Source organism: Elephas maximus, chromosome 17, assembly GCF_024166365.1.
Source record: "Elephas maximus indicus isolate mEleMax1 chromosome 17, mEleMax1 primary haplotype, whole genome shotgun sequence".
NCBI lineage: Eukaryota > Metazoa > Chordata > Mammalia > Proboscidea > Elephantidae > Elephas > Elephas maximus.
Genome location: NC_064835.1, coordinates 12930652 through 12952951, shown reverse-complemented (window position 1 = coordinate 12952951; position 22300 = coordinate 12930652). Strand labels below are relative to the sequence as shown.

The following is a 22300-nucleotide window of genomic DNA, read 5'->3' as shown; positions in this document are numbered from 1 at the left end:
AGAGTCATCATGTTCAGTACCTAAGACTGTTATGCACAGCGTGCACGTGAAGGAGGTGTACCGAGCCTGGAAACCTGGAGGCTCATGGGAGCATGCCTAACTGGAGTCCTGGGACTAAGCTCACCTTCTGAGTTGGACACAAGCCCTCAGTCTTGGGAGCTCCCAGTTGAGCCCGCCAGTCTTGAGTCAACTAAAGATTAAAGTATTAAAAGCTGAAAAGCAGCAACGACGACCTTTTCCCTGTTTCTTTCTTCCTAGACAATGATTAGTTGTCATTGTACTAGATTCTCTTGTGCCTAATTAAATGCTGAAGAAGCTAAACTTAAACTTCATTGGAATTATGGCTTTTATGGAATCGTGTAGACATGAAAGGCGAATCTGTGCTCGCTTTTAGGTTTGACTTTGTTCAGTAACTGAGTGAAGTCCATGAGCAATGGAAACTACTGGAGGATGAACAAGGCTACACTTATTTATTTCTTTCATAAATAAAAGCCACATACAAATGAATGAAAAGTAGAGTCTTGCACAGTATAAGAGATCTACTTTCAGCACTCACCTGAGCAGGTTGTCAGGGTAGCCAGGATCACTGCAGGAAAGGGTAGGCTCTGGCACCCATGAGTACCAAGGAGAAATGCACACATGTATCCATTGCATGTGTGCACCAGTCTCTTGCCTGCTCTGCCCTCAATGTAAGCACAAGACTTAATTCACCAATTTGAAACATTATTCCCATCCCATTTCATTATATGCACTAACATCCCCCCCACAACAAAAAGACACAGAATAATCAAAACCACTTCTTAAGAACAGCTGAATAGTTTATGTCATCACTGTACAAATTTATTTAGGTATGTAGAGATTCCTTTGAATCTCAACATTTTCCTGGATATGCAATCTTTAAAAAAATTTACCATTTCTAGAATGGTTTCATGTTACATCTCTACACAGTGGTCCACAAAGAAGGAGACTCTAGAGATATGTTCCCAAAGAACTCAACAAAGACCCCCACCCCATGTGGGAACTCTGTGGAAGCTAGCATGGCATTTCACACTTTGGTATTTTTCCCTTTTTTTTTTTTCTTTTTTAAAAAGAAGATAAAATATTACAGAGACATCTTCAAAATTCACACCTGAGTTAAACATGTTGCTGAAAAACTCCACATAGAGGAGAGAAAAGGAGAATGCAAAAACAGGAAAGGGCTATATACAGGTATTTTGCCACCATAATTGTTTGTGTTTGCTTTTGTGTTCTTCCTTCTGCAGCCAGGAGAAGGGGAAAAGGACAGAGGACGGAGAAATGTGGAGAGGGAAAGAAAGAACAAGGGCTCCTAAGCTCTGGGGCAGAGGCAAGCAGACAGACGAGCACCTGTGGGCAGAGAAATGTGCCCACAGACCAGAATGGCTCAGCCTTCTGTAAAAGAGGAGGGAACTTGGGGAATACAATATAATGAATGGATTTGGTTCTAGGAAAAAGGAACTTAAAGAGAAAATGGGGTGAAATGACGATTCAGTCAGAAAACTTTGCTGAAGAGTAAACATCAAGGCTTTGGTGGAAACATCAGATTCCAATCTTTTCACACATTTGGGATCAGTTCAGGGATTGTGGCTGCGTTCAGAGTCAAAACCATTATCTCCCCTTCTGGTAGTTGAGCACACCAGGCAAATGGCTGTCCCCGGAATCCCATAGATGAGTTGGAGAATAATGGCCAAGAAGTCCTTTTTCTGAAAGAGTATTGCCACAGTGAAGCCATCTAAAATATTTAGAACTACAACACAAGGACACAGGCAAGGAAGGTGAAAATGGCCAACTCCTGGGAGGGGATGTGCATTTCAAGAGCATTGAAAGTCAGCACATGGTTCAGTCACAGTTTGGATCTCCAGAGGCCCTTGCTCCTGAAGATGGCAAGAGTGTGGGTTCATTGGCAGTGGGGATTCTCCTCCACTCTTCTTAAAGCAATCTGTCCATGCATAGAAGGCGTGACTCCCTTCCAGTGGGGAATACAGGGCCAGGTGGAGTGGGAAAAAATTTTTGGTCTCAGTGGAGGTAGGTGGGATGATTCCATCGGTACCAAGATCTGGAAGGAAGGAAGGAACAAGTCAGTCAAAAAGCTATTAACGTGATGGAGGATGGTGAGAACGGGGAGTGTCTAGCAAGTGTATGGAGTTTCTTTTTGGGGTGATGAAAGTGTTCTGAAATTAGATAGTGGTGATGGTTGTATGAGCTTGTGAATATACTAAAAACCACTGAATTGTACACTGTAAAATGGTGAACTTTATGGTATACGAATTAATCTCAATTTAAAAAATGTTTTTAAAGCTACTAATTTATATTACATGATTTCTCCCCTTTTTTGTTGGGGTGGGTGAGGAGCTTCAACTTTTTGGGCTATGCAACAAATAGGCCAATAAAAGCTGGCTGCCCTGCTGGACTGTCTTGGTTTGAAGAAGTAGATTAATTTCCCCCAAAAAGTTCAGGGCTTTAACCTAGCCTCCTTTCTTTTAAATCTCTGTTTTTCTCAGGATCAGGGCAGACACTCTCAGGGCATCAGCTCTGAGAATATTTTTTAGAGTAGTAGATTCATTGATTCCTGAGCCAAGGCCAGGAGCTGCTTCCCAGCTGCCTCCAGTGGGGAGAGGGAAACAGAGTAGCCCAGCTTCCTCTCACCCTGCGGGCCACGCCCAGGGCTCAGTGTTGTCTTTGTGCCTGAGCTCCAGGCTTGTTTCAGAAAGTCCTGGAGAATTGGCTTTCTGATATGAAGTGGAACCCTCCTAAGCCCAGTGAAAGACTGGCCCTTTCTGACAGGAGTGTTTGGAAATTTCCATCCTTGAAGTGAGGATAGAAATTTTGGCTTTGTCGACATCATCTCCTTGCCAGGACCACTCACTGGCTGAAGCTTCTCATTTAAATCCCCACTCCCTAGGGATACAGTCCAGGCACTGGCTCTTTACTCCAGGCACCCCGCCCCTTGCCACCCTACTCCCCTCATCCAACCCTATGATGAGCTCAGAGTACTGAGCGTCTCACATGCCCTTGGCCCTACTGGGATGGCGGGTGCACTCTCCCCTCCAGCTTACCCTGAAGAGTTAAAACCGGAGGAGGAGTTCACTGCTGCCTTTGAGTTATTTTGAGATGCAGTGGGGCTGCTGGTGTGGAGTCCTGAGCCAGGAGACGAAGGCCTGCTGTTATTCCCAGGGGAACAGGATGATGTGACTGAGGACAAGGAAAGGGGAAAACAATGCTGTGGGTCCTGGGACCTGGTGACATTGCCCTGCAGACACTTGATTCTCTGGCATATCCCCCAAGGGATCTCACCCTCTCCCTCTCCACCCATCTGCCCACCTCCTACCATGTTAGCATCAATGCCTGCACCCCGGGGCTCTCATCACAAGGCTCTTTGTGGCCCAGGCCCTAGAGAGTGGCACAGCTGGTTCTGCAAGTCCAAGACTTGCCAAACACAAGAAGGACACATGCCAAGATCATCCTACTCCTGGACACACCCTGGGCTGGGTATATGCAGCCCCAGACCAAGAAGTGGGAGGGGAAAAGGAAACAAGTAGCTTAGGAAAGGAAGAGAGGAAGAAAAAGAAAAGTGCAAGCCTCTCTAGTTTTCCCATCTCCACGGAGAAACGGCACAAGGTCTTCTAGAGACAGCTCTGAACTAGGAGCGAGGACACCTGAGTCTGGGTCCCAGGTCATCACTTAACAGCTCTGGGGCCTGTGGAAACTTACTTCACTTCCCTGAAACTCATTTTCTTCCTCTATAAAATGGCAGATTTGGATTAAACTGAATTCTTGTGCTGGGGATTCCCAGTGTTCCATGGCTAACCAAAAACCCACTGCCATTGAGTCGATTCCAACTCGTGGTGATCCCACGTGTACAGAGTAAAACTGCACTCCATAGGGTTTTCAAGGCTGTGACCTTTCAGAAGCAGATTGCCAGGCCTGTCTTCCGCGGCACTGCTGAATGGATTCGAACCAACGACCTTTTGGTTAGCAGCCTGGCACAAATCGTTTGTGGCACCCAGGGAAGGACCTTTGTTCTGTGGATAGGGTGACGTATACTTTACTACCCAAATGAAGACACTTTCTAGAGTTGAAGGAGGTACTACTGATAATTCTCTCAGGACAAGAGACAGGTACTGGGACTCCTGGGCATACCTGTCATATGGTCAACCTATCCAATTCTATGAAACGCTGCAGGTACTTTTTGAAAAATAGAGTTCTGTATAAATTGATTTGGAAGCCCCTGCCTTCCTTCAGCCTTCCATTGAGCTCCTTTAGGAACGTGCAATGCGCTTGAGTGCTGAGAAGCGCTTTAATTAAAACCGAGCAAACAAGTAAGCACTTACTGAAACTTTGCTTACTCAGCGTTTCCCAAACTGACTTGATCACGGAACCCTGTCTTTCCCAGCACAGATTTTAATATCCTTTGAAGTACACTGAATGAATGCTGACTTAGGTAGGGACCTTTCGGGTCTAATGTCTCATTACCCCAAGGAATTCTTGTGTTGTTCAGAAACTTCATTTTAAAGCTTACCTGTTCCAGACATGGTGCTGTGGACAGGAGGGACAGAAAGGGGGCCCAGAGACCCCGAGGGAGAGACCTGAAAAACACCAGAAGCTTATAAATGCCAATCCCACTCCCTTTTCCAACCCTTTACCCTTTGCCCAGGATGCTGGGACCCAGACTCAGCAGAGACCAGAGCATGGCCTCCTTGATGATTTCTGAGTGCCAAAACTATACTCCATCCTCCCTTTCCTAGGAAGGTCTCGGGGCCAAGCACACACATCCATCTCCTGTTCTGGTCCTTTCCCGCAGCATCCTGGTGCCGTGATGCCTGGCCCTCCCCTCTCTCTACGTGCACCCTGGCAATGTTTCGGGACTGCTGGGTTGAAGGCCACTTTGCTTGAGGGCTCTGGTGTTAACAGGAGCAAGCCTTTTGGACCTCACTGCACAGATACTGCTCATTGCCTGGCTATTTTCCCTTCCCCATTTTTTCATTCTTCTAAGAATCCTGGAGTCCCTGGCTGCTGCAAACAGTTAACACACTTGGCTACTAACTGAAAGGTTAGCAGTTTGAGTCCACCCAGAGGCACTTTGGAAGAAAAGCCTGGTGATCTACTTCTGAAAAATCAGCCATGGAAAACCCTACAGAGCACAGTTCTACTCTGACACACATGGGGTTACCCTAAGTCAGAATCAAGTTCATAGCCACTGGAAAAGAACCCCACCTCTGCTCAGGGTGGCCAAGTGCCCAGCCCTCAGGATCCTGTCTGGAACTTTCCTAGCCTGATAGATAACTGGGCCATGGACTCCACAGAGATAACTGAAAGAGCTGAACTTTGGTCTCTGAAACTTCATTTTGCCTCATAGTATCATCAACTGAGATTATTTGGAGAGGACATAATTGAGTGTAATCTCCCACACGGCTCAGGAATCTCCCCCTCGGTGTTACTATCTGACAAGCAGTAATCAAAAAAATGGGCTTTGGAGCCTGGGGAGATCTGGGTGTGAGACCTGCCTCCACCACAGGCCATCTGTACAACTTTGCGCAAGTTACCTCACCCAGTAAGATTCAGTGTTCTCATCTGTAAAATAGCAGGAATGCCTCCCTTCTGTTTTCTTTTAATTAAGATTTAATGAGATAATATCCATAACGCTCCCAACCCAATGCCTGGCAAAGAGTTCCAGCTAGTTAAATGTTAGCTCCTTCCCTCCTGAAGGAAGCTGTCTACTGTTGTATGTCTCTGGTGTTATTTTTGCGCTGACACCTGCAGACTTTCTCTCCCCCTTACTCTTCTCAAGCTGACATGGGAAGTGTTTTCAAAGGACAGCGATTTGGTATGTTCCATCCCGCCCCCCCACAGACGATTTGGAACCTCCCATTTTAACAGGATGCAGCATGTACTCATTTCCTAATTAATCAGCAATGCTTCTCACTTCTTTCGTTTACCTTTCCTTTTACAATGAGTCTCCTTTGTAGGCTGGGGGCCCACGAACGGTGGACATGGGTGTGGGGCACCACCTGGGAGGGTGGCAGAGTGGTAAGAGATGGTAGCAATAATCTCCCTCCCTCTTCTCCTTCTATCCCTGCTGCCACACCCAAGAAATTTGTTGTTGTTTTTAAATAAATAAGAATGTATTTAGTCTTTGTGACCGGCTTCTTCTGTTTCCTTCCAGAGACAAGCTATGCAAATATGCCAGCATTCGTGTACATGTACCTTGCCCTGTTTTTTATATAAAAGGTAGCATTCTGCCCACAGAGCTCTGCGCTATTTTGCCTATTTCATTCCATGTTCGCTTAACCACGTGCCTTGGAGATCATTTTATATCAGAAGCGGAAGAAAAGAGGTGCGAATCCCAAGGTGTGTGAGACCTGAGAAGATAAGATTAGAACTTTTTTTTCTTTCAGTCTTAGGTGAGGCAACAAAGGGTCAAAGTTTAAGGTAGGTGGGAGGAGAGGAAGCAATTAAAGAACAGGTCAGCTGCTCATTATTCTCCCTTGTGGGCTGTCCTCTTCCTTCATGACCCTATCACAGTCCTAGTGTCATTACTGATTTAATGCCATTCTCCTCCCTTAGGCTGTAGGCTTCCTGAGGCCCGGAGAACACCTGAGGATCCCCAGTGCCTACCACAGTGCCTAGAACTCTGCAGTACCCAGTGAGCATGTGCTGACTGAACGATGATAAGGAAGGACTCCTTCATGGCTCCCAAACACCTCCCACAGCTTCTCTCCATGTTGGCGTCCTGGGCTGGGATTGAAGCAAAGCAAAAACCTCCCTCCCATCTGCTCTAAACAAAGCCCCATCTTTGAAAAGCTCTTATGACATGGCATGGCCTACCCTGCCCTACCTGTCCTCCAGCCCCTGCCTGCCACTCCAGCCTTGGCATTCACACTCTCTTTCACTGCCTGGGTTCCAGCCCATTCCAGCCTTCCATGCTTTCTCCTCACCACACCCCAGCCTCAGGGCTTTTGGACACACTGTTTCCTCTGCTTAGAATGTTTTTCTCTACACTCATTTTCCCCTGCCCCCACTACAGCCCCTTTGCCCATTAATGTCTACTCACTCTTTTGGTGTCAGTTTAAACATTGTTCCTTGAAGAAGCCCCTGACTCCCCAGACTAGGTTGTTGTTGTTGTTAGGTGCCGTCGAGTCAGTTCCGACTCATAGTGACCCTATGCACAACAGAAAGAAACACTGCCTGGTCCTGCACCATCCTCACAATCATTGTTATGCTTGAGCTCATTGATGCAGCCACTGTGTCAATCCACCTCATTGAGGGTCTTCCTCTTTTCCGCTGACCCTGTACTCTGCTAAGCATAATGCCCTTCTCCAGGAACCGATCCCTCCTGACAACATATTCAAAGTACGTAAGACACAGTCTTGCCACCCTCGCTTTTAAGGAACATTCTGGTTATACTGCTTCTATGATAGATTTGTTCGTTCTTTAGGGAGTCCATGATACATTCAGTATTCTTTGCCAACACCACAATTCAAAGGTGTCAATTCTTTTTCAGTCTTCCTTATTCATTGTCCAGCTTTCACATGCATATGACGCGATTGAAAATACCATGGCTTGGGTGAGGCGCACCTTAGTCTTCAAGGTGACATCTTCGCTTTTCAACACTTTAAAGAGGTCCTTTGCAGCAGATTTACCCAATGCAATTCGTCTTGACTGCGGCTTCCGTGGCTTTTGATTGTGGATCCAAGTAAAATGAAATCTTTGACAACTTCAATCTTTTCTCCATTTATCATGATGTTGCTCATTGGTCAGTTGTGAGGATTTTTGTTTTCTTTATGTTGAGGTGTAATCCAAACTGAAGGCTGTGGTCTTTGATCTTCATCAGTAAGTGCTTCAAGTCCTCTTCACTTTCAGCAAGCAAGGTTGTGCCATCTGCATAACACAGTTTGTTAATGAGTCTTCCTCCAATCCTGATGCTCCGTTCTTCTTCATATAGTCCAGCTTCTTGAATTATTTGCTCAGCATACAGATTGAATAAGTATGGTAAAAGGATACAACCCTGATACACACCTTTCCTGACTTTAAACCGCTCAGTATCCCCTTATTTTGTCCAAACAACTGCCTCTTGAGCTATGTAAAGGCTCCTCATGAGCACAATTAAGTGTTCTGGAATTCCCATTCTTCGCAATGTCATCCATAGTTTGTTATGATCCACACAGTTGAATGCCTTTGCATAGTCAAAAAAACACAGGTAAACATCCTTCTGGTATTCTCTGCTTTCAGCCAGGATCCATCTGACATCAGCAATAATATCCCTGGTTACACGTCCTCTTCTGAAACCAGCCTGAATTTCTGGCAGTTCCCTGTCAATATACTGCTGCAGCCATTTTTTAAATGATCTTCAGCAAAATTTTGCTTGCATGTGATATTAATGATATTGTTCTACAATTTCCGTATTAAGTTGGATCACCTTTCTTTGGAATAGGCATAAATATGGATCTCTTCCAGTCAGTTGGCCAGGAAGCTGTCTGCCATATTTCTTGGCATAGACGAATGAGCACCTCCAGCGCTGCATCCATTTGTTGAAATATTTCAGTTGACATGCCATCAACTTCTGGAGCCTTGTTTTTCACCAATGCCTTCAGAGCAGCTTGGACTTCTTCCTTCAATCAGTACCATCGGTTCCTGATCATATGCTACCTCTTGAAATGGTTGAACATCGACTAATTCTTTTTGGTATAATGACCCTATGTATTCCTTCCATCTTCTTTTGATGCTTCCTGCATCGTTTAATATTTTCCCCATAGAATCCTTCACTATTGCAACTCGAGGCTTGAATTTTTTCTTCAGTTCTTTCAGCTCGAGAAATGCTGAGCGGTTTCTTCCCTTTTGTTTTTCTATCTCCAGCTCTTTGCACATGTCATCATAATACTTTACTTTGTCTTCTCGAGCTGCCCTTTGAAATCTTCATTTCTTTTATTTAATCATTTCTTCCTTTTGCTTTAGCTGCTCGACATTTGTGAGCAAGTTTCAGAGTCTCCTCTGACATCCATCTTGGTCTTTTCTTTCCTGCCTTTTCAATGACCTCTTGCTTTCTTCATGTTAGGTTAGGTTAGGTTAGGTCGACCCAATACCTGTGCATCTTCTCTGAAGCCTTCATTACAAATAATCCCCCAAAAACCTCTGTTGCCCTTGAGTCCATTCAGACTCATACCTTACAGGATAGAGTAGAACTGCACCATAGAGTTTCCAAGGAGCAACTGGTGGATTCAAACTGCCTACCTTTTGAGCAGACAAGCTCTTAACCACTTCACCACCAGGCCCCTCATTACAAACAGCATTTGTTTAATGTGTGTTTTCCCTACTAGACTGTAAGTAGGGACCACGTGTGCCTTATGTACTACTGTATCCCTAGCACTGAGCATATAGGAGCTGCTCAATAAATATTTAAGAAAGGAACGAATAATGGTTGTCATGTTGTCTCTAACTTAAAATTTTCAATAGTTTCTCACAGCTTTTAGGGTAATTTAGCATTCATGGCCCATTCCAATCCAGCCCTTATCAACTTCTGCAAATCTTAGTTCCAAACCGTTGGCTCCCGCCAGACTACGATGCTCACGAGTCCCCAAATACATCATGTTGTTTTATAATTCCATGTCTTCTCCCAGACTGTTCCCTCTGCCTGGTATGCTGTTCTTCTTGCAAACTCCTAATTTGTACAAATTAGGCATCAGCCCTCCCTGGCCCCATTCTGATTTAGGCATCTTTCATCGGTGTTCATATACCACTCCTACAGGGCTCCTCCCTGTCCATCATCCCTCGCATCTACTTGGTTGCAATTTCTTGACTTTCTGGCTCCTCCTCAGTTTCTTCCCTTGATCCTCTTCTTTTGCTCTCCCTCAAATGCTGGTGTTCCCCAGGTTTTAGACCTGACACTTCCTCTTTTCTTCTTGTGTACAAAGTCCATAGGTGAGCTCCTTCTCACCCAGGATTTCAATTACCCCACTTGTATGGTTATGATGCTCCAATCCATATCTCAACCCTAGCCTTCTCTCCTGACCTCTAGACCATAATCCCAAGTGTCCACAGACATTCCCACTTCGGTGTCCCACAGGCCTCACTATACATAGTAATGGTGTAAAGAACTGAAACCATCACCTTGTCCTACTCCCAGATGAGATTCTCTTCATGTTTGCTTGCTCCATAGACGGCATCACCGTCAACCGATCAGCCCAGCCTGAATGCTGAGAGTCATTCCAGATTATTCTCTACCCTCCAGCACTCTCCCTGCTTCCACCCAGTTCCTAATTCATTAACCAAGACCAAATAATTTTCCCATCTAATTATCTCTTGAATCTCTCCCGTCTCTCTCATCCTTACTACACGGCTTTGCTTCAGCCCTTATTATTTCCCTTTTGGATAAGCGCAGTCACACCCTAACTGGTCTCTCTACAGGCAATCTTGTGCCTCTCAAAGCCATCTTCTCTGCTGCAGCCAGAGGGATAATTCTAAAAAGCAAATCTGATCATGTCAACGCCCAGCTTTAAAATCCTTCGGTGATTCCCCAAAGCCTTCAAGTTCCTTAGCATTGTACACAGTCCCTCCACAACCGGGCCCCTGCTTCTCTGTCTAGCACCATCTTTCCACATTCCTCCACACAGAGCCACATGCAGTTCCTTGGATGTGCCATACGTTCTCCCTGCTCCATCCTACTGTCCTCGTACTTTCCCCTACTGAGAACGTCACCTCCCACTTGTTTGGCTCTTCACTCCTTCTTTTCCTTTTAGACTCAGCTCAAGTGTTAATTATCTCCTTGGGGAAGCCTTTCCTAACCACCACCTCCCAAGACTCTGTTAGCTGCTGCTCCTGCAAAAATTATCATGTTGTTTGTCATTTGTTTATTTGCCTCTCTCCTCTGCTAGGCAGTGAGGTCCTTTGGGGAGGGAACAAGTAGTATTTATCTTTGTATCCCCAGTACTTGGAATAAAGTCCAATATATAGTAAATCCCAATAAATGTTTGGTGAAAGAATGGACAATGGTGTGGGTTTTATGAAGCACTTATGTCCTACCCCTGACAAGGCTGAATCACACCATCATTGGGTGTTGAAGGCGTCCCTGGGTGGTGGAAATGGTTAATGCTCTCAACTGCTAACCAAAATGTTGGAGGGTCAAGTATACCCAGAGGTGCCTCAGAAGAAAGGCCTGATGATCTACTTTCAAAAAAGCAGCCACTGAAAATCCTATGGAGCACAGTTCTACTAGGACACACATGGGGTCACCATGAGTCAGAATCGACTCACAGGCAATTGGTTTGGTTTTGGTTTTGAGTGTTGAAAGGCTCAGGGACAATATCGCTATGCCTAACTCCCTTAACCTTCAAACTTCATCATCCCTGGGGATGGAGAAGAACCATCTCTCCCCTGGATGAAGAAGGCTTTCTACTCCTTGGACTTCTACGTCTGCCTGGGATGCCAAATTATTCTCAGCCCTGACTTCTCCCTTGAACATTTGTCATGGATTGAATCGTATCCCTCAAAAGTATGTGTCACAGTGGTTAAGCTCTCAGCTGCTACCCAAAATGTTGGCAGCTGGAACCCACCAACCAACCACTCTGTGAAAGATTTATAGCCTTGGAAACCCTATGAGGTGGTTCTACTCTGTCCTATATGGTTGCTATGAGTCATCATAGACTCTGAGGCAATGGGGTTTTTTGTTTTGTTTTCTGTTATGTTAATGAGGGCAAACGAGAGTAGCGTATGTCCTAAACCTAATCACTTCTGAATGAGAAAATGACCAGAACAGACACACAGACACACACGGGGAAGAAAGATGTCAAGGATCACCAGCAGATGCCAGAAACTAGAAAAGAGGCTCACAGAAGGAACCAACACAGTCAAGAACTCGATTTGGACTTTTAGCCTCAAGAACTATGAGAAAATAACATTTCTGTTCTTTAAAGTCACCCTCTGTATTTCTGTTACAGAAGCACTAAAAACTAGGTAACTAAAATACTTACGTTAAATGATAAAATAGGATATGCTTAAAAAAAGTATGTGTCAACTTGGTTAGGCCATGATTCCCAGTATTCCGTGGTTGTCCTCCATTTTGTGATTTTCCTATGTGTTATAAATCATAATCTCTGCCTGTGGCTAAAGTGGATTAGGGTGGGACGCAACACCCTTGCTCAGGTTACATCCCTGATCCATTGTAAAGGGAGTTTCCCAGGGGTGTGGCCTGCACCACCTTTTATCTTACAACAGGTAAAAGGAAAGGGGAGCAAGCAGAGAGTTGGGGACCTCCTACAACCAAGAAAAAGAAGCACGGGAGCAGAGTGCATCCTTTGGACTGAGGGTTCTTGTGTGGAGAAGCTCCTAGTCCAGGGGAAGACTGATGAGAAGGACCTTCCTCCAGAGCAGAGAGAGAGAGAAAGCCTTCCCCTGGAGCTGACACCCTGAATTTGGACTTCTAGACTGTGAGAAAATAAATTTCTCTTTGTTAAAGGCATCCACTTGAGGTATTTCTGTTACAGCAACACTAGATGACTGAGACAATGTTAGAATCACATGCACAACTGCCTACTTGACATTTCCTCTTGGATGCCTAGTAGGCATCTTCAACTTACTATAACCAGTCCCAAATTCTTAATTTTTTCCCTCAAACCTGCTCTTCCTAAAGTTTTCATTGTCTCAAAAAATGGCAGTGCCTTCTTCCAACCAGTCGCTCAGGCCAAATCCCTAAAGTCATTGTTACCCCATTTCTCATACCCCATATGTGACCTAACAGCACAGCTTATTGGCTCACCAGTTGAAATATACCCAGAATCCAACCAACCACTTCTCCTTACCGCCACCGTGAGCACCCTAGCCCGGGCCACCACCACTCTCAGCCTGATTATTGCCATCCTCCTAGCTAGACTTCCCACATCCACAGGCTTCCCACCCCGCAGCCAGTGTAGCCAGATCATGCTTCTCTACTCACAGCTCTCCGATGGCTCCTTAACTTTCCCAGGTTCAAAGCCCGGGTCCTTTCAATGGCCTCCAAGATCGTCCCTGTTACTTCCCTAACTTCATCTCCTACTTCTCTCCCCCTTCTTCACTCTGCCCCAGTTACACTGGCTTCCTTGCTGTCAGTCAAACATGCCAGGTCTTTTCACTTGCTAATTCCTCTGCCTGGAACTCTTTCCCCCAGATATCCACATATTTCATTTCCTTACAACATTTAGATCTCTGCTTAAATGTCACCTTCTCAGGGAGATCCTCTTTGACCTCCCTATTTAAAAACCGTCTCTCCACCATCACTTTCTATCTCCTTACGCTTCTTTAAAAACAAAAAAAAAACCAAACCCACTGCCGTTAAGTTGATTCTGACTCATAGCAACCCTACAGGACAGAGTAGGACTGCCCCGTAGGGTTTCCAGGGAGTGGCCGGTAGATTTGAACTGCCAACCTTTTGGTTAGCAGCCGAGCTCTTAACTACCGAGCCAGGGCTTCTTATTTTTTCTTTATATTATATATATTTTATATACAGTCTTTATTTGCTTATTAGTTTCCTGTATGCCTCCTTCAACCCTCCAGCCACCATCTCCACCTAATGGAGAAGACCTTTTACCTTCCAGACATTACTTTCCTCAGTGCTTGGCATGCAAGCAGGCTCCTGGCCACTCACCAGCCGGGAATTGTAGATGGACGACTTGATGGGTGTAGCCACAGGGCAGTTGATTCGCTTCTCTTTTTGGCGACGGTTGCAGAACCAGACCCTCACTACCTCCTTCTCCATGGACAACTGCTCTGCGATCATGGAGATCTCCTCTGAGCTGGGCTTTGGATTCTACAGGGATAGGAGGGCCAGAGTATGGTCAGGAGGCAAAGGGTCCAGGAGTAGGGATAAGGGACAGATGTTTTAAGGAAGCAGGATAGAACAACAGACAGATTAAAGGCTTTAAAGTCAGACAGACCTAGGATGGAATACTGCCTTTATCAGCTACTTACTGTGTGTCCTTAGGAAACTTTCTTAACCTCTCTGAGTCTCAGTTTTATCATCCATGAAATGGGAATAATAATGCCTACCATGTAGGACTATACAACAACAAACTATAGTGAGAATTAAATGAGAAAATGCATATAAAACTGGCAAAAATAGGGCCTGCCATGGAGCAGAGGCTCCATAAATGTCGGTTCTGTTCTCCCACTCTGTCCTTCACAAACAGTTCTGAAGAGAGGGGGTCCACTGATGAGTTATGTGGGGCAGGCAGAATCCCTAGAACCCATGCTCCTGTCTGTGTTCTTTCCTCAGAACCTGGTATCCTTCTCCTTTCTCATTTCTTCCCATCCTCCTCCATCTAAATAGGAGGTGACAAAGCTAAAACACACGGTCCCAAGACTGTAGGATGTATATACAGAATACAAAGGTGTCATTCCCTTGTTCTGACTCCTCTCACTCTGTCTTTGATCTCTGCCCCCTCCCTCCCTTCTACACCTTAATCTTACCGCTCTGAGAAACCTAATCGGAAGGAAAAGCCAGCTCCCATCAGCACGCCAGCAAGATGTGGCCACCAAACCCTTCAGCCAGGTGCACTGACGACCTGCTGCAGGGGTTGAAGTCCTGAAGGCCTGGGGCCTGCAAGATTGGACTAGGCCATGGGCCTGTCCTTTAGGGACCTGTGTGGTGGGGATGGAGGCTCTGGAGGCTGGTACCTAAGGGATCCTGACTAACAGCCATTTAGACTACACCTGTTTTCCCCCCATTCCCTCCCCCAGCTCCAACAGGGCTCATGTGTGATATTATTAGCTTCCACATACTGGCTCAAGAATATGCTTTTGCTACAAGTTAAAAAAAAAGTATGTGTTGGTTTTTTGGTTTAACAGTGCGATTGGGGTGGGGGATATTTTTCATTCTATTTCCCTTCCTGTATTTTTCAAATTCCTACAATTTATCACCTTTGAATACAAAACATACCTCATAGAAAGTAAGGAATTTATATACGGTATTCTGGTTTTGTTCCCTTTTCCTCAGCTAAACTCTCTTCTGGAACCCTATATCTTATCCTTTAAAGCTCTCAATGAAAGGGAACAACCAAAAAAACTGAACCCTTTGCCGTCGAGTTGATTCCAACTCATAACGACCCTATAGGACAGAGTGGAACTGCCTCGTACGGTTTCCAAGGAGCGGCTGGTGGATTTGAACTGCCGACCTTTTGGTTAGCAGCCAAATGCTTACGTGAGAGAGACAGTGGGCCACAAATAGATGTCAGGGCAAGAAGGGGGAAGAAGTTTCTGGAATCTGAAATGAAGAACAGCTTTTGACTCAATAGACTACCCTCAGTGGCCTGGACACTTGGAGAGGGAGTGTGTTTTGCTTCCTAACCATTTCCAAGGGCAGGTGTGTGTGTGGGGAGGAGCTGGTACCTAAGGGGCCTGTGCTCTGGCAGGCCATTGGCCAGGTACACGCCTGCTAACTCACCTGTGGAGGGTGGCCTGCCCACTCCCACCAAAAGGAGTTGCTTACATCTTGAAATCTCTTCTCCAGAGTCAGGCGGATATTGGTCTCAATGCTGGTCCGTTTCTTCCTCTTCCTCCCAAATACTTCACTGAGGGTGGGGTAAGAGCTGGGGGTGCTCACTGAGGAGTCTGAAGGAGAGGACTCTGTAGGAAAGTGGAGTAGCAAAGAAAGTCAGAGAAGGGGATGAGAGGCTGGTTCAGGCCCTGTTTTGGTGGGCTTGAGGTCCAATAACCCTTCCCAGTGGGTTCTGCAGTGGCATTTTCAGGAGTAGCCCCTTTCCCCCAGCAGGGGAAAAGAACAGACTGAGAATCCTGCTTCTCCTCACTGTTCTGGGCAAAGGTCCTCCATGCCTTCAACAGCAGCGTCTCCAATGTTTGCAGTCATGGTTCAGGGGAGCCCAGACATCAGTGGCATGTGTGGGTGTGAGTGGGTACAAGCAGGGCTTCTACAAGTAACAGTCACAAGTCTGTTTTTTGTAAACACGCCTGGATGTGAATACCAAGTAAAATGTGAACTGGCACTCTGAGCTAAAATCCCTGGCATTTGGCAGTAGAGTACTGGTGCTAAAGCAATCTTCTCACCATTGGAAGTGTTGGAGCTGAGGATGTAGGAGCAATAGGTAGGGATAGTCCCTTAGGAAGGACCCAGGCATCAGTTGGGAGTCACACTAGAGGTGATCTCTGAGGTCCTTTCCTAAAGATTATAACATGTTATGATAATTTCTCTCACTTCAGTGCCTCAAGAAAAGCTGCTGAAGGGACAGCCTGTTGGGGGCAGGTTCCTTGTCCCTCTCCCATGTTTCCATGTGGAGGAACTTACATGAGGGTGACACTCTTGTCTGCCCACCCTACTGTTTCCTCTCTCTCCACAGTCACCACAAATCCATGTGTGTCCATTGAATAGAGCCAAGCCCTGGGAATCGACTCTGCTTCTTCCCTCTACTACTAGACCAGTGGTCCTCAGCCAGGGGCTATTTTGCTCCCCTCCCTCCAGGAGACATTTGGCAATGTCTAGAGATATTTTTGAGTGTCTCAACTGGGAGGGGGTGCTACTGGCATCTTGTGGGTAGAGGCCAGGGATGTTGCTAGACAGCCCCCACAACAAAGAATTATCCAGCCCAAAATGTCAGTAGTGCCAAAGTTTAGAAACTCTGATCTAGGCCTGTTCCAGATGCAATCTGGTGGGTGTCTCTGCTCTGCAGACCCAAACTTTGTCTCTAGTGAGCTGCCCTAAGGTCTAGGCTGGGTGGATCTTGGGTAGGAATGGAAGTGGGGGCAAGTCTTTTTGGCCACAGATCTAAAGTCTGTGTCCTCCAAAGCAATAAAGCTGACGTTTTCATCTCCACTTGCTATCTCCGGAGTCTTACCTCTCAGTTGGTTCCAGACTCAGGAGGAAAAGAAAAGAGTGTTATGTATCGATCCCCTAAGGTCCCCAAACAGCCATGTCACTAGCCCTTTCACTGCAGAATCCTCCAGGGCTCCATCCATCTCATTTCTCTGGGGCCTACCTGCATCATTCAGCCACTTCTCCAGCAGTGGCTTGAGCTTGCACATGTTCTTAAAGCTCAGATTGAGGGCCTCAAATCGTGAAATAGTAGTCTGGCTGAAGTCATTGCCATATAGCTTTCCCATTGCCAGCCCCACGTCTCCCTGTGCATGGGGATCAAGAGGGAGAAACATGAGAGACAGGCTCCTCCCCCTCTTTGCCCACATCCGCCCCCCCCAGCACCTATCACACACCCACTCACATTGCATCAGCTCTTTTCCAAGTCTTTTCCCTCTCAGATGGAGAACTGGTTTATTTTTCTCCCTAGACTCAAAGTTGGCCATGCTCATGTGCCTGGACCCTTGCCTGGCTCTGGTTTCTCTCCCCTCTCCCAGCACTGGCCTCAGTTTTCCCGCCAATGGCAACTCTGCCCTATACTCAGGAACACAGGGACACTATGGGCTTGCCTCAAACACATCAAGCCTCAGGTTGCTCTTGACACCTGCTCTTGGGAAGCCAAGTAACCTCTCATTGAATTCAATTTCTTTCAGCTGCTTCCCCAAAACCAAACCTGTGTGAATCCCAGCTTGATGCGCCTCTGTTTGAAGGTCTTGGCAAACTTCTCCAGCTCCTCGAGGTCACTGGGCTCATCGGCCCCTCCAGAACTGGGCAGATGCTTGGGCACTGGGAGATGCTGGGGTGATTCCAGATGGGGTTCTAAAGAAGATCCTGACAGCCCAGGGCGCCCAACAGCCTAATAGGAAACACATGCCAAGCTGATAACCAAACATTCAACAGGTCAAGTGGCATTTTCTGCTATTTCCCGCCAGTAGGCCCACTTAAAGGATGACAGGTCTCTGGGTACATTCGATTCCTATTTTTCGATGATGTGAAAGCGTCATCGTTTCTGTGAAGGTTTCGCAAATAGCTAGAATAGCTAAGATAGAAACAGCAGGAGTGTAGAATGGGGAGGTGGCCTTTCTGGGTTTTAGTCTATGACTCACTGTTTGACTCTGTGCAGGTAACTTCCTCCTTTCAGTTTTCCACCATAAAAGGAGCTAGCAGAGTTGTTTACAGATTCCAAAAACAAATTTCAGAATGGAATAAGGAAAGGGTTGTTTGTCTTGCCTGTTCTTTTCCACAAAGCAGGGTAACTGAAGTATTCGACAAGTGTTAATGGAAGGTAACAGGACATCTGAGTACACGTTACACTAAAAGAAGTTCTATAAAAACCATTTCAAACTCTAATGACTGCCATTGTACTTTCAAGACCACCATTTTCTTTCATGAGAGTGTTTTTTGTTTTTGTTAGTCAAAGGCAGTCCAGTGCTATTTAACATGTACCTTAATCTCATTCATGGTTCTCCAGAGACATTCTTCCTTTAGTTGATTTTCACAAGAAAATGTACCCTTTAACCTAGAATTCATGGTGTGCCCTTTCGGGGTTAGGAATGAATCCAACTCTTGGAAACATCCATCTTTCCACAAAGACAGAGTGGAGCCCAAGTCCAGGGGTCCAGCCATCGTATCCAGCCCCGGGACCACTGCCCATGTAGATAACCTGGGCTGAATCCACCCTCTTCTTTCTCCTTCCCAGTGTACTTGCTCCTTAAAAAAAAGAAACCAAACCCGGTGCCGTCGAGTCGATTTCAACTCATAGCGACCCTATAGGACAGGGTAGAGCTGCCCCCCTCAGAGTTTCTAAGGAGCGCCTGGTGGATTTGAACTGCCGACCCTGTAGTTAGCAGTTGTAGCACTTAACCACTATGCCACCAGGGTTTCCACTTGCTTCTTAGACTGGAGTTAATTTTCTGCCCTCTCTCTTACAAAATATTCAGGTTTACCATTCAGATAGGCATCCTTACGATGAAGATGGTAAAAGGACCAGAGAGAGAAGTTAAGGAAGTTTTTCCCCTATGAAGGGCCTTTTTGAACAGAACTGTTTGAAACCAACATGGATTCAAACCTGTTTTGGGTCCAAATCAGACGCTCAGGACAAAGCCTCAGTCCTCTTTGATCCTTCCTTTTAATTAGTTCATTTGTTCTTTCACTTGCGAAGTACTTATTGAGTTCTCTGCTCGATCCTTCCCCACCCTCCACATCCATTTGATGGTCAAATAATATTCATTCAACATCTCCAAATATCTCCTGGTCCACCCACTCCTCTCTGTGTTATTGCCACAGCCCTAAGCCAGGCCCTTATTAAACTGCCCCAGGCTGATCTCAATAATCTTCTAAATGATCTTTCTGCTTCCAGTCTCCTCCTGCTCTAATATTATAAGACATGAATGTTGATCTTGAATACTCTGTGAGATCTCTTCCCACTTTAAATCTACGGTCACGACAGTCTGAGGAGAGCAGCCAGTAGGAGGTGGAAGAGCAGCTTAGGACTCTGGTGTCCCCATTTCTTTTAACCACTAGAGGGCACCATCGCCCTTCCAGGCATCTTCAGTGGGCTCTCTAGCCCTCTCTAAGCCAGAGCTCTCAGTGAGCCAAGGGGACCTTACCACAGAGAAGCTGCGTTACCATCTCTGCAGTCGTTCCCTTCTATTCTGCTTATCCACCTGCATAGAGCCATCTCATACAGCCGTGCAGATCATTAACTGCAGAGAGGCACCCAGGTGAGGGGAAGAGAGACAGCTAAGACACAGCTCATGCTGCTGTCACCAAGCTGTGCATCTGAGCACGAGACTGAATCTGGCCAGAGGAAGAGGACCCTTTTCCTAATTGGCAAAAAGGTGCTGTGTGGAACCCGCTTAGCTCTGCAAATGGCCCCACTCCCAGACCTCGGTCGGCTTGACCCTCAAGTGTGCCCACAGCAGGAGGCATTCTAGAATGGTGAGCCTTAAGAGAGGTCCAGAGGGCATTGGTGGTTCAGGGCTAGAATTCTCACCTTCCATGCTAGAGACCCAGGTTTGATTCTGGGCCAGTGCACCTCATGCGCAGCCAGCACCCCTATGTCAGTGGAGGCGTGTGTGTTGCTATGATGCTGAACGGGTTTCAGTGGAGCTTCCAGACTAAGAAAGACTAGGAAGAAGGGCCTAGCGATCTACTTCTGAAAAATCAGCCAGCAAAAACCCTATGGATCAGAACAGTCTGATATGCCACTGATCATAGGGATGGCGTAGGACTGGGCAGTGTTTTGTTCTGCTGTACATGGGGTCGCTATGAGTTGGGGCCGTCTCAATGGTAGTGAACAACAGCTACAAGAGAGGTCCAGAGGTAAGAGACATAACCTGTGGCCTTGTGGTCTCAAGACGTCAGGCCTATGATAGTCTGGTCTCCTCCTCAGGGCTGGAGAGCACCTAGGCAGAGCGGATGGTCACCTTGGCGTACCTGGAAAGTTAGCTGACCTCTAGTTCTCAGACGAGTGATGCTAGGGTCGGATCAGGGATGGAACCAAGTGGCTGCAATGCAAAGCAGGCTAGCCTGGGCATCCAAATCTCTGGGTTCTAATTGTGGCCCCACCATTGATGTCGGGTAAATCGTCTCTCTGACTGGGGCCTGAATTTCCCCACGTGTTAACAGGGATAGTCCCCTGACATTCCCTCTGCCCGGAGGGGTAAGTGCCCTGCCAAGGGGGTGGGAGAAAGACCCATGAGCAGAGACCTTCCTAGAGGAAACAGGAAGAAAGAGTTTGTTTACCTGGGACGTAAGGCCTGGCCCCGTCTGAGGGAGGAGGAGACTGCTTTGTTGCTGTGGAAAGGGGAGAAGATTTGGCTGCAGACCTGGGTGGGAGGGGAGGGACAAAGGCACAAACAGATAAAATCCAGGCCATCTGAAAGACGTGCTGTACAGCTTCGGAACCGTGATAACTGCCCCCACCCCCTGCTACCTAATCAGGTCCCTCAACCCACCTCGAGTCTTGTGGAGAGGCCTACACGGGCACTGCCAGGCATTGCCACACACAGGTGGAGGCGAATCAGACATAAGGATAAATAGAGATGTAAACAGCAGTCCCCAAACCAGTCCTTCTGCTTGCCCGCCCACCTACTGCCTGCCCACCTGGAAAGGTGCAAAGGAGGGTCAAGACAAGCTACTCTGGGATCTGATAACCAGGGCTGAAGAAATCCAAGAGGGGAGGAGACGCCAAAGCGGGTGACTGCTGAGAATTCAAGCTGGAGCAGAGGATTTCAGTTTTTCCTGCAGGACAAGTAGCTGGGATGGCTGCAAAGGCCCAGCTGAATCTGCAAGGATGTCAGACCCAAGAGCTGGGGCCGTACAGCTTCAAATGGCAGTGGGCCATTGGCCAGAGACTCATTGCAAAACCAGGATGTTTTATACATTGGAGCATGGGAGGGAGGGCTGAAAAAGAAGGGAAGCTCAGGGTCCCAAGGGTCTCTGGAAGCTCCACCTGGTGGCATGGACTCTACCTGCTTGTTGCTACCTAATCAGGTCCCTCAACCCACCTTGAGTCTTCTGGAGAAGCCTACATGGGCACTGCCAGGCATTGCCACATACAGGTGGAGCAATGGGACCTAATTCCCCTTCCGTCTTTAGGAAAACTGTCCGAGAAGGCCATGGCAGGTGGCCACCCTCTTGGGAGGGGCACAACAAGGACCTCTCACTCTCACTGCAGGAATGGGGCCACCGAACCATCAAAGCAGATAACAGGCATGGGTCACCCCAACTACTCTGCACAGTGGAGAACCTTGGGCTATCTGCTGTCCCTAAGCTGTTTTGGGTCTCTGATTTAGAAAACCTGTTGATACTGACCTTTATGCTCCTCATTCTAAAAAAGGCAGGCCTTAATTTTTCCTTATTAAAATAAATAAGCAAGAAAGAGGGTCAGGAAGTCTGAATTACTAGTGGTAATTCTACCATTTATATTGCATTTTGAAATGCACAAAGTCCTTTCACCTGCATTATTTCAAATACCCTCAATAACCTTGGGAGGTAGAGTTTTACAATTCTCTCATTTTTGTGGAAGAGGAAATGGAAGCTCAGAGTGGTTAGGTACATCTCCCAAGGTTACACAGCCACTAAGCGATTTTCTTACCAACCAGGTTTTTAGACTCCAAATCTTGAACTTTTTTTTTTCCCTTGCATCATATGCTGACCTTCCAAGAAAATATAAAATTAACCTTTATCTTCCCTTTCCTACCCCAGAAATATGATGTGTATTGATTAGCCAAAATAAACACTTGAAAGGAAATTTCAAACATGTTGTCATCCGTCATCATCACCATCACATTCAGAATGCCTTGGAAGCTAAAGATAAGGACTCTGAGCGGGTAGGTGCTAAGGAAAGGCGAGAGAGTTGCATTTTGTTTGAATTCTGGATTTCCAAGGCCTCTACTTGGGACTTGTACAGCAGACGTGAGAGATTTTCCCCATCACTTCTGGTCCTAA

At 46.5% G+C, this 22300-nt stretch overlaps 1 protein-coding gene across 3 annotated transcripts in view; it reads right to left on the bottom strand.

Moving 5' to 3' along the window:
• Positions 1–886: 886 nt before the first annotated feature.
• POU2F3 (POU class 2 homeobox 3) overlaps positions 887–22300 on the bottom strand; it is a 117810-nt gene continuing 96396 nt past the window's right edge. For 2 of the 3 annotated variants that reach the window (XM_049857203.1, XM_049857205.1), the window contains 8 exons: positions 20594–20676; positions 17520–17702; positions 16971–17112; positions 15425–15606; positions 13631–13792; positions 4538–4604; positions 3075–3210; positions 887–2074 (listed from right to left, as the gene is read on the bottom strand). In XM_049857203.1, coding sequence (XP_049713160.1) covers positions 2035–2074; positions 3075–3210; positions 4538–4604; positions 13631–13792; positions 15425–15606; positions 16971–17112; positions 17520–17702; positions 20594–20676 — 995 coding nt within the window. In that variant the 3' untranslated portion in view covers positions 887–2034. The remainder of the gene's footprint in view (positions 2075–3074; positions 3211–4537; positions 4605–13630; positions 13793–15424; positions 15607–16970; positions 17113–17519; positions 17703–20593; positions 20677–22300) is intronic. The other variant, XM_049857204.1, reaches the window with a different exon arrangement.